The 12,479-nt window shown below is 36.6% G+C and overlaps 1 protein-coding gene across 2 annotated transcripts in view; it reads left to right on the top strand.

Moving 5' to 3' along the window:
- Positions 1 to 12,479, top strand: part of d4 — a 548,883-nt gene that overhangs the window by 134,721 nt on the left and 401,683 nt on the right. For both annotated transcript variants that reach the window (XR_010860741.2, XM_067151017.2), the window contains exon 3: positions 3,422 to 3,678. Coding sequence is in view for 1 of the 2 variants with exons in the window: in XM_067151017.2 (XP_067007118.1) it covers positions 3,422 to 3,678 (257 nt within the window). In the remaining variant the exon portion in view is untranslated. The remainder of the gene's footprint in view (positions 1 to 3,421; positions 3,679 to 12,479) is intronic.

The following is a 12,479-nucleotide window of genomic DNA, read 5'->3' as shown; positions in this document are numbered from 1 at the left end:
CCGCCAGACTATCAACTTTACTTTTATGCAATCTTACTGCTTGTTGTATAACAATCTGTTATTTTATCCATTGTACTTATTTTAGCAGCCTTCTAAGTTAATTTTGTCAATACTTCCACTATTATATCTCATCACATTGTATTTTCAAACCATCATTGTTATTTTTAATGTTATTTTACTTCAAATCTCTTCAAGATTTTAAAATTCATTTCATTACTACATGTTATTTAGACGCTTATTTTTAATTTAAGGTTAAGACTATGGCTGATGATGCCTTCAGAGAAGGCGAAACATGTACCAATATTAGCTAACAAATCTATGTAAATCATCCAAGACGATTTTGTATTGATTAGGTGGTCTAATAAATAACTTAATGTTATTATTTCAATCAAATATCATCAATACGGACCAAAAATGATATTTATTACATGTAATGTTCTGGGAATGGAAGGTTCGCGATCGTGTACTCGAGAATGTAGGTTAAGTTCGTGACTAAAGTTGGAGTTGTGATTGGTGAACCTAGGAGGGGATGGGCGGACTCATGCATTCTGATTGGCTACTCCAAGGCCAGGGTTTTCCTATATATAGAGAGCGAGGCAGCGTTCGTGATAATTCGGTCTGCCTTAGTCTGTCTTATTCTGTCTGAACTTTTACGTCGTGTGCAATGCTTCGCTACCGGGATGGGCCACCTTCGGGTAAGCACTCTTGAATTCCGTTCCGGCTAAAATTTCCGTAATGGTCGGTTGCTATTTCGTATAGTAGTCTGCCCTAGCCTAACCTAGATTCGTCAAATTAGTTATTTAAGACGCCTTAGCTTTTCAGCTGGGTTTGCCTGTTTGTTTTGGAGGCATTCCCATTTCTTATTTTACTAAATATGTAGATTGTAGTTTGATATATTTACCTTGGGGTTTGACTCTGGTAGTTCAGTGTCACTTGATGACTGCTAGAGTTTTGGAGAGTATGTTTACTTCACTGTAATTTGCATTGTACAACTGGATTTGTAACTAGATGTATAGTTGGTTTGGAATTTTGTAACTTGTACGTAAATATTATCAAATAACCTCTAAGTTATGTGAATCACGGAGCTTATAGTTTGTAAGTTGCAAGTTTGTGGATTTGGTTTTGGAATGTATTTGTAAAATTTCACTTGTAGTAATATTTTTTCAAATTTAAGGATCACGGCGAATTATTTCCGAATCTGCAACCTAAGCCACGTCCTTGGCCTCAGTAGGTCGTTATTCCTTCCACCTTCCTGGTTTATTGTCCACTAGTTGGCCCTACTGATATTTACGTATGTTTTGGTCGGCGGAGATCCGCGTAATTTCAGTTAATGTTTCTGAGTGTGTAGTGGTTTCTGATGTTGTGTAGTTGCTCTTAACTTCCCCCTTTATTATGTTTAGTGCTTTGTTTTGTGTAACCAGTGTAGTAAAGGTTACAAAACCCTCAAACTGTTTTTTAGGATGTTCTTCATTAGGGTAGTCTGGTGATGCCTGAAGATTTCCAATAGGGTGTGGTTCAAAACTAAAAAGAAATAAAAATTATTTAATCTCACAGATAAGTAGATTTGAGAATAAATTTAATAATTGAATGTAAATTCAACTTACGCAAACTTATGCAACCAGCCTGAACCTCTGACATGAGTACTTCCTATGGGAATTTCAGGTTGATTCTAAGAGTCCAAGAGAGAACTAGTATTATCATCGTTCACTGTACTAGGTAAAAAAACCTAAGAGCTCATCATCAATACCATTGTCATTTGGACTGTGCTGTACATCTGAATAATTCGGGTCAATTTGGTCTACAAGCTCCAATATCTCACTATCTGTCAATCCTGCAGGAAAAATTTGGAAAATATTATCAAAAGAAAGTCTGTTTATGATGAATATTACCATACCAAACCATACCAAACTTTTAAAAGAGAAACCTTCTATGTGATATGGGAAATCATTTTCATAACGCTTTGACACTAAATATGTATCGATCTTTACTAGAAATTATTTGAACCTCGGTTTATTTCTGCATTGCCGATTTGTATTGGTAGCTACGGGATGTATCATACTGATACAACGAAAAGTCACGAATTTTAAATTCCATTGATCAGATATGACGATGCAAATCATTTCACATGAAAATATGCCCATTTGCATTTGTAGTAAACATAATAAAAATGGAAATGAAATTCAGTATAATTATAAGTAGCACATATCGTGCTAGCCCCTCTTCCGCTACTGTAGTTAAGAGACTTCTAACGAGCGCATGCTTTGCTCCACATGATACAGCCGGCATTCCATGAATTGCAGGTATTGTTATGGAGAAAAAGATTGCATCAGGACGCTAGAGGAGATGGAGCTTTCAACATTACTACAGTCTGAGTTTGTAACACTTCACTTTCTGTAAATCTCCCATATTGCAGGAGCAAGAAAATCTATTAAATGTAGGGGTACTATTTTTTTTTAAATGTTGTGGCAATTCACTGGATAAAATTTTCTATTTCATTTCACAGTTACACTGCCTGGACTGACTGCTCAAGACTAGATCACCCTAGATCCGCTAGACGTGCTAGGAGGTCTGTAAATCACAGGACCTCTAGTGTTACGTGACTGTTGATATCGTGACCAGCTTTATGCAGCTGTTGACATCATGTTTATAGCCACAGTTTTGTGTGACTGTCTTGATCATGGTGACTGTCACATCGTGTGTTGTGTGGTGCAAGTTGTTACCTGAAGGAAGGCCAAAACACCCATGAGATAGTTGAGCGACTGCTGTGGAAGCCACCATCGCTATAATCTGGCCAAGTATCCAGTTCTCGGTAGAGTATCGCAGTGAAATACAGAGTAGGGAAAATATCACATTTAATTGGAATTGTTTCAGAGATGTTTCCCTGAGTTGTCATGCTTGACATTCAGATGGAAGTGGTGTCGATTTTCTTTACTCTCTACTCCAAATTCAGAACCATCTGAAGCATTACATGTGGAATGACAGATTTTATAAAAAATTAGCTGTTGATAACAGAATTTTAAAGTGACTTTGCACTTTGTAATGCTGTATCAGACCACCGGTTAACATATCTATAAAAAGTTGGGGTCACATTCTTTGCTAATTGTTGTTGGATAATTGACAGTGTGAGTTGCAATATCTGTCATGTGATCTTTTTAGCATTTTAAGAAAAATGAGAAAAATGTTATACTTACAAAGTTCAAATTTGGTGAATTAATTGCCATACGTGATCTCTATAAGTATCCAGAATATTCAAAGATCTGAAGCCGTTGTTGCTAAGAATTTGAAACTCACCCCAGTATTCAAAGCACATGGTTGACTTATGCAAGATTACTTTTCAGCATATGGTAGAGTTTGATGGCATGCATAACTCAATTTGATCGAAAAAGTCACCCCCTCAGTTGTTTCACTTTACTGATTGTAGGTGTGGCACAGAACCATTCCAACCTGTTCATGAGCCCGAGGCAGCGCATCCCTGGATTGTTAGAGGGCCAGATCTACACTTACCCATCAAAAAGATGGCGCAAGAAGCGTCGTCAGTACTTGATGAATTTCATGCAACCAAAGTTGAAGGAGCTGGACCCTGAAGGTGATATGCACACAATTACTACAGTTGAAAACCCTGCTGCTTGCAATGAGGACAGCAAGGATAGTGTGGCACTAAAAGAAGACTCGAGCAAGGTAAGTGGCAAAATACAACAAAAAATACTTTGAAGCAATTTTGAGATGTCTAATAAACCGTATTATTCTTGTTTACCCTAAAACTCCGAAGCTTCCTTTTGTAATATGAACTCCCCAAGTGGTGGAAGGAGGTTCGTTCAACCAAGTACATAAAATTATTTTAAGGAAAGAAAATTAAAATGTTATTAAGACTTTCATTGAAAAACAAAATGTTCATGGTCAGTTCCTGGTGTGCAGTACGTCGAACTGTTCTGAAATAATGAAAACTATGTCCTGGGAGTTAAATAGTCATCTTCTTTTTCGCTTCCACTAGCCAATTTCTTCTCTCGTCCATTTGAAACCCTTTCAACTCATGATTCACGTAGTGTCATTTCAACAAGAACATAATTGACATTGCCATCGTTTTCCCTCGTGAATATGACGAACCCGTATGTCCGATATGACGAACAAAGCTGCTTGCATTACCCACCATGTTCAGGATGAGAACCACAATGAAGAAGGGGAAAGAAGAGAAGTGGATAATTTCCTCAGTTGATTCCCGGTATAACAAGCAAGCGACCGCTTAGGACTTGAGTTGACTCTGACCATTGCTGGAAGGAGCCCCTCTTCAGAGTTAAGACAACAGTGACGTTATTTTTTGTGCACTAAAGCAAATTAAAGTGAAAACTTCAACTTAAAGCAAAATTGACTTATTTGCTGTAGACAAATGCATACCTGCCTACTTTTACGCTTTATCTGTAATATTTACGGAAATTGCAGCATTTTACGGTTTTACGGATGGACAGTGTCGTTTTACGACTTCGCGGACAAAAATTTGAAACTTTAATATTCGATAATCACTCCATTTCCGTACAATCGATTGTTTGCATGGGTCGAAGGCAAGCCCACGATAGTCGATAACTCATTCTTTGATATGATTGGTATTTTTAACCTGTGATGGTTGTGTCGTTATTGGAATTGAATTTAATGCCAGGATAACAGTTCTTTTGTGTGAATGTTAGGTGTCTACAGGCTCTGCTCAGCAAATTCCTTATTCTGCTCCATTTGCTTGTTGTGATTTAACCTATGTTCTTTAACCACATGAGTGGTGTTTTTTGTTCATGATGTTGGTGTTCCTTGAATGTTTTGACCTTTTAAAGTTATGACATATTGTAAAGAAGTGTTCAAGTTTTTGTGTTGTAACTTCGTGTTTCGCAATTTCCTGTATTCGTTGGACTAATTACATTCATTCCAGTGACTGGGTATACCGCTATTAGCAAAGCCCATTAAATTATAAAGAACAATAATAATAATAATAATAAGAATTACATTTGTTTCACGTGTGTGTGTGTTTACCATGTGCATATTCTTTGTTTATTTATTTATTTATTTATTTATTTATTTATTAATGCATTTTTACAGTGGCGAAGTTAGGGCTCGAGGCCCTCTTTTCCACTTAACCACATAGTAATCAAATACTGAGATACTTAAAATAGTTAAAACCACAAAAGTTAATAGAATTGAGAATAAATTTAAATACATTACTAAGTTAATACTAAAACTAATTAATATTAAAAAGTCTTAATAATGACTAATCCTCAGGCACGCACACAGTCATACTTCAACAATTCAGTCAGCTGTCCTCAGCCGGTAGTCTCGGCAGGCGACCGTAAATCTTTGTAAAGAGCTAGTTTCTCTGACCTGAGCTGGCAGGGAATTCCATAATCTGGTGCCGGTCATTACAAACGATCTCTTAATCTTATTTGTGCGGTGCACTGAAAAGAAAGAAAGAAAGGATCTGGAACGTGTATTTAAGTTGTGAAATGATTACAAAAAGGTGAATTTAGAAGAAATATACATTGGCTGACTTTCAGCTAACACTCTGATCACCATCGTTAAAGTGTGTAGCTGCCGACGTTTATCAGGCTTCAGTCTTGAGAGAGCCTAATAGTGTGGGGTTGTGCCATATCATATATGCCCCAAATAGTAATTATATAATATGGTGTAATGTTGAGTATTTAATACAAGAAGGAGTCATGGTGTAATGTAGAAGTTGCGTAATGCAGTATTCCGGCAGCGCGTGGCTTCAGTAATAAGTTCTTATCTTTCATAGCAACAGCGAATATCTCGGGTATTCCGTATGATTCAATCGGGGATTTATGAGAGTGTTTGAGAGCGGCCAATTATAAAAAGGACCAATCACAGCCCTGGAAGCGATATTGCAGAATGAAGGGATTTGCAAAACAAATTAAGTCAGTCTTACCAACTTTGAGATTTACAGTGCTGAATGTGCGATTTAATTTTGAAGTAGGCAGACGTTATTTATTTTTGTTAAGGCTATTATAATGGTGTTGAAACCATAAATAGTGAAGACGTCGTACTTATTTTCGAGCCAACAGAATGATGCTCTTCGCACACATAGCAAGTTGTTATATAGGCTTTTATAGGACTTTGGAATTTGAAATTTTGGGAATGTCCGTGATGGATACCTGAGCTTAAATATTTATAAATTTAGATAGGTAGAGATAATTTCAAATGGGCGAATGATAGATGATGAAGTCTGAGATTCTTATTCGATACCCAGACGGAATCATGTGAACTCGCAACCTAACGTAGTAGACAGTTGAGTCTAAGGTCCTGTGTTCAATATTACTTGTCGGTATGAGAATACAAGTAGACAAAATATATTTGGAAAAGGTTAGAAATTACTGAATATATTAAATAACGTTGGGTAAATATCGGCATTTATATTTTTTATGGTAGATATCGTGGTGTTACCTCTACTACAGTGGTAACACCAAACAAGGCACAAACAGAGTAAAAGGGGAAGGTAAAAGCAAACTACACTATATAAGAAGACGCTACACACTCGGAAAGACAGTAACTGGCATTACGCAGATCTCCAACAAAACATGTACGTAAATATCAGTAGGGCCAACTAGTGAACAACAAACCGGGAAGATGAAAAAGGCTGGAAACCTACCAAAGGCATGGCCATGGCTTAGATAGCGGATTCCGAAATAAATGGCCGTGATCCTTAGATTTGAAAAATATTATTAACCAAATAATTTTACAAATACATTTCACATACAGTTCCAAGTTACGAGCTATAAGTTCAGTGATATACATAGCTTATTTCGTAGCAGAGTAAATTCAAATTTCAAATCAACTATACATCTATTTACCAATGCAGTTGTACAATGCAATATACAGTGGAGTAGAACAGTTTCTCCAAAATCTAGCGTACCTCAAGTGATACAGAACTACGAGAGGCAAACCCCCAAGGGAAATAATATTAAACCACAATCTACGTATTTTAGTGAAACAAGAAATGGGAATGCCTCGGAAACGAACAGGTAAGTCTAGCTGAAAAACTAAAGCGTCATAAGTAACTAATTTGGTGAATCTAGGCGAGGTTAGGGCAGACTCCTGTATGAAGAGCAAATGGGAACATTATGGAAATTTTAGCAGGAACGGAATTCAAGGGTGCTTACCCGAGGAGAGTGCCATCCCGGAAACCGGGGGACGTCAACCAGATAGGCTGCTCGCAGACAGATAGACCAAGACCGACAGAATTCAAGATACAGAATTAATTCGAACACTGCCTCGCTCACTATATGTAGGAAATTCTGGCCTTGGAGCAGCCAATCAGCGTGCACGAGTTCCCTATCACCACCTAGACTCGCCAATCACAACCTTACTTTTGATGGCGAACTTTGACTAACATTCTAGAATACGCCTGATCGCGAATGTCGTATTTCCAGAACAGTCAGAAATAGTTTCTAGAATACATTACCCACAAAACAACACACCCTGATCCATAATTCATGTAACTTTCTGGATCCTTCCAGGAAATATAGAACAGAATTCTACTATTTACAAATGCACGTCACCAATCTTACACAGTACAGGTTAGGTCATTATGTTATCTTATGCTCTACAAATAACAGTACAGGTTAAGTCATAATAAATAAAACATATCATATTTTACAATTAAAGTCTTCAAAAAAAAAAAAAAAAAAAAACCATTCCACTTGCACTACATAGTTCACTTGTAACAGTGGGTAGAATATGTTAACCGATGAGAAAGGCATGTCAAATATTAAATGATTCCATTGGAATTCGTGAACAATAAAATGATTTCACGTGAGGCAGATGCTGTTATATCCTTCAGATATAATTGATCGAAGACATAGCCTGAGTAATTTGTTTGTATAGCACATTTTAAATAGTCAGTGAGTTAGTAGATTTTGTTATTTAGATTCAGCTAGGGACACAAGATAGCCTCAATCTCGGATGGAAAAGGATAACTATAGTGGCATTATTATCGTAGGCTGAAGGTGCATGGACCATTGTGACGAGAAGTATTATCCTTTAGCTGGAGATAATATGCAAATATAGTTTGGCATTGTTGTCTAATGCATAGTCTTGAGCCCATATTAGGAAAAGCCTATATTTATTAAAATATTTGGGGCCATGGGCTAAATTAGCTTTTAAAATACTTGAATACGCGTGGGTTTTATACTGATTGTGCGTGATGAGAACATTATTGATAATCGATAGGTAGTTTCTGCATGGCGGATTGTAAAGCCATATTGTTTGTTGTTTGAGTAACATAAATTGCAGAAACTGATGAAATTAATTTACAAACCTGGGGAACACACTTAAAGCTTTCGTAATGGATTCTAGGCCGCGCCGTCGTATTTTGATTTGGTATTATGGCAGTAACCTTAGCTGACCTGTTGGCTAAGATGAACTTGGCGGAGAAAGAGGCGAAGGAGCGTGAGCAAGCAGCTGAAAGGCGTGAACAAGAGGCGCAGAAACGCGAACAGGAGCGTATGCAACAAATTAAGGAGAAAATCGACTTTGTGACTGCGGAAGTAGACAGAAGCATGACAGGGATCATGGAGACAATGGAGTTAGCAGCGGTTGGAGATGAGAAACGTGATAAGGAGCGTATGCAGCAGATTATGGAGAAAATAGACTTCTATTAATCATATTGGTTGAATAATTGCTGCCATAGTAGTAGGAGAAATTTCAATTTATAGTCCACATGTAGTTGGAAATGAAATCCATTCAAACGAAATGAGGGGAGTTTGAAATAATTTACATAATATAATTTGGAAAAATTCTAAAAAATATAATGAAGGAGCAAATGAAAAAACAAACAAAAGAGAGCCTAGACGGAAACAAAAATAAATATACAGTATTTACATCAATATGCGGAGCAAAAAACAATTCACTGCAACAAAATTCAGTGAAAAGGTGTTAATTTAAAATAATAATTGGAATAATAATTGGGAATCAACATCTATATCATCTGATGGCCAAGCAGGCATCAATTTTTAGTTATGAGACAAAGTCTCTTAGTGCATTGGCACTGCCGGTGGCTCCAGTTAGCCTACGCAGTGGCCTCCACGGTATGCACTAGCCAGCGTATTGGTAGGTGTGCTAGGTACCAACTGATGAGCCCACCCTAGCACACGAGGGCGAAACGCTGGCAACCAAGAATGAGTTAGCTGGAAAATTTATAATGTCCAATAACGGACCATTTATATTGGTATTATTGTGTTAACCTAAGAAAACAAAGGAATGAAAAAACAAATGATGCAGATGGAAATGGACAATAATAGCACATGGTGAGGTTGTGGACCTCATAGTTTACAAAATATTGTTTAGTAACAATAACAAACAGGTTGAAATCACTGTTGAAAATCATCCTTCACCTTTGTAAAGTATAATTGGCCAAGCCGAAATAAAACAACCGACATCATCAATACAGTAGCAGAGGTAGAAACCGGTATTGAGATTCAAAACGATGTTGATACGAAGTAAAAAAGAAATTACCTAAACTGGCCCAAGAGTTAAATGCTAATTTTGATTTCAATCATAAAAAACAAATTCAGAAATTAAAAAAAAAAAAAAACAACAATAACATTATTGTTACTAAGGCAGATAGAGGAGGTTCCACAGTCCTACTAGACAAACAGTTTTACACCAAAAATCAGAAGAATTTTTTAATAATACAAGTTATTCGATAGTTAACAAAGACCCCACTGTAAGAATTCAGCAAAATTAAAAAACTTTAGTAAAAAGTTCTAATTTTCTTTTCAACGAGCAAGAACAACAAAGACTTTTCAACATAAACCCCAGTATTCCTACCGCCAGAGCTTTACCTAAGATTCATAAGAAGTACACCCCAATGCGTCTCATTATAAATTGCAGGAATAGCCCTACCTATAAAGTATCGAAATTCATTCATAGGTTTTTAAGAAAATATTATATTTTCAACAATAAATCTCCCTTAAAAAATTCAATCAGTTTCTGCAAAATATTGAAGAAATTTGAACTGCAACCCAACCATATTTTATGTTCTTTCGATGTCACAAACATGTTTCCAAGCATTCCCACTAAAGAAACCATTAAAATTATCCATGACAACATCAAGTAAAATGGAAATTAAAGAATTCATAAAGATATTGAATTTCTTTCTAAACAATAATTACTTCTCCTTTAATGTTCCGCAGCAAGGCGTATCTATGGGAGACCCTCTATCTGGCATTCTAGCAGATATTTACATGGACCATATAGAACATACAAGTAAAGGGCATGACGATACTTTTGTGATCATCAGTAAGGACATTAGTCTCACTGATCCTAACGTCAAATTGAGGTCAACAATTCCTTAAATTTTTTAGATGTAACGGTTACACGCTTGAATAACACTTTTGAATTTCAAATTTTTAGGAAACCTACTCATTCACCCACAAATATGAAAGATTCGTCCTTACATCCTAAGGCCCAAAAACTAGCTGCCTATCATAGCCTAATATATAGGGCACTAAAAGTTCTCCTTTCGCCAAAAAGTTTGGAAACAGAACTAAATTACATAAGACAGTTGGCTCGGCACAATGGCTTTAAAGTAAATGTGATCAATCGGTTAATTGATAAGATCAAAATTAAGTTATCGTCCAACCTAGTCCCAGAGATATCAAAGATCAACAGCTACTCCACATTTACGTATAATAGCCCGGCTATCCATCATATCACTAATATTTTAAAAAAGCACAGTGTCAACATAGCCTTCAGGACAATAAATAATAATCAGAACATATTCCTCAACCACAATAGAGTCGATAATAATAATTATAACAACATTTACTCTGGGTCAGGTGTTTATAGGTTAAAATGTGCCCAATGTGCGTTCACATATTTTGGACAAACAGGGAGGAGCTTTTACACGAGGTATCTGGAAGATTACAATGCTTCCAAGCATAACAAGTATTCGGCCATGAGCCAGCATATGACTGAAACAGGCCATAAGTTCACCTCTATAGAAAATTATTTGACGGTCATTAAAAACCTAAGCAAAGGGAAATTATTGAACGAAACAGAAAACTTGTACATTTATTTGGACCAATCTTATAACAAAAATAATAATCTTAACGATGCCATCGATAACAAAAATCTGTTATATGAAATAACTCCGAGGTTAATCCAGACCGTAAATCAGAATGAAGTTCCCAGTATGTTTAAATCACAGAACGCATGCGCTCCAATAGGCACACCTAATGCCAGCCCTGTCCAATCCAATTCAAGTAACGCCTGTCAAGCAACAATACAGACGCACAATTTGAATATCACGCCCCCTTCCCCACCAGGCTCCACCCCTCCGCTTCAGCATCGATACTACACTAGGAGCAAGCTTAGCCGTTTGGACACAACCGGAACAATGGATCCCAGCTAACGTCGACAAGACAAGTAAGTTCATACGATAAACACTCACTCTACTTTATTACCGTATTGGGTTCCACCTTCATCATTCTAATTCCCCGTTTTTTTCTCTTATCCAGTTACAGACAACTCATATTCCTCCCAGATTGAATATGCACCAATGGGAAGTTTATCCACAAGAATGACGGAATATTTTTATTCCGATAAACAATGATTGAAATCAACAATATGTATCCTACTTACACGCTTCAACCTTAGAACATAGCCGTGCTTCTTTCTAAAGGAATATTCAAACTGTTTCAAACCCTAACATGAACGACTTTAACCAAGGTTCCGGTATTGTTAAAATTTCTTACGACTCAGGCGACCATATCTGCTGATGAAACCCCAACTCACGCAGTGATAAATTCTAGTCAATACTACTGAGAAGCCCCAATTCAAGTTGTGATCAATCCAATCTGCAATTGGAGGTCTGGTCATCGTAAATAATGTAATTCATTGTTCATAAATTCTGGCAAGGTTAATGCACTTATTGTACATTGTACATACTGTACATATTGTAAACTGTGTAAATAGCATAAGACAATTGTATTTAGTATTAAGTTAGTGTACTATAAGTTCCAATGTTTATATTTTTAATTCTTGACCTTAGGATTAATATAGGCTGAAGATGCCCATAACTAGGGTGAAACATGTCCCTAACTGGTGTGTTTCATTCATGTAGAATTTAACCACTAAAAATATATATTTGTATTGAAAAGGTGCACACAATAATTTTAATCTTGAAAGAGTTTACTTATTGTATCTTCTATACGGAACAAAATGAGATTAGTCACCCTTTAAATATCGAACAGTTCACACATCTCGTTGCAAAATAAGGATATTGAGAAGTTTACATAATATCTGAGATTTCTAAATTCACCCTTCCAAACTTAGCTTTATGTCAATCGATAGGTTGAAGTCGTTATCGTGTTGGTGAGCGCGGGAAAGTCTGAGAACTTTGGAGTTAGCGGGATTTTGATGAGATTGTTGTATTGTTACTAAGGTGCAGTGTCCCTGTGATTATCTGTTTTTGCCGGTAAAATAGT

The sequence above is a fragment of the Anabrus simplex genome, chromosome 7, assembly GCF_040414725.1.
Source record: "Anabrus simplex isolate iqAnaSimp1 chromosome 7, ASM4041472v1, whole genome shotgun sequence".
Taxonomy (NCBI): Eukaryota; Metazoa; Arthropoda; class Insecta; order Orthoptera; family Tettigoniidae; genus Anabrus; species Anabrus simplex.
The sequence above is the reverse complement of the archived record's forward strand: the minus strand, read 5'-3'. Positions and strand labels throughout refer to the sequence as shown.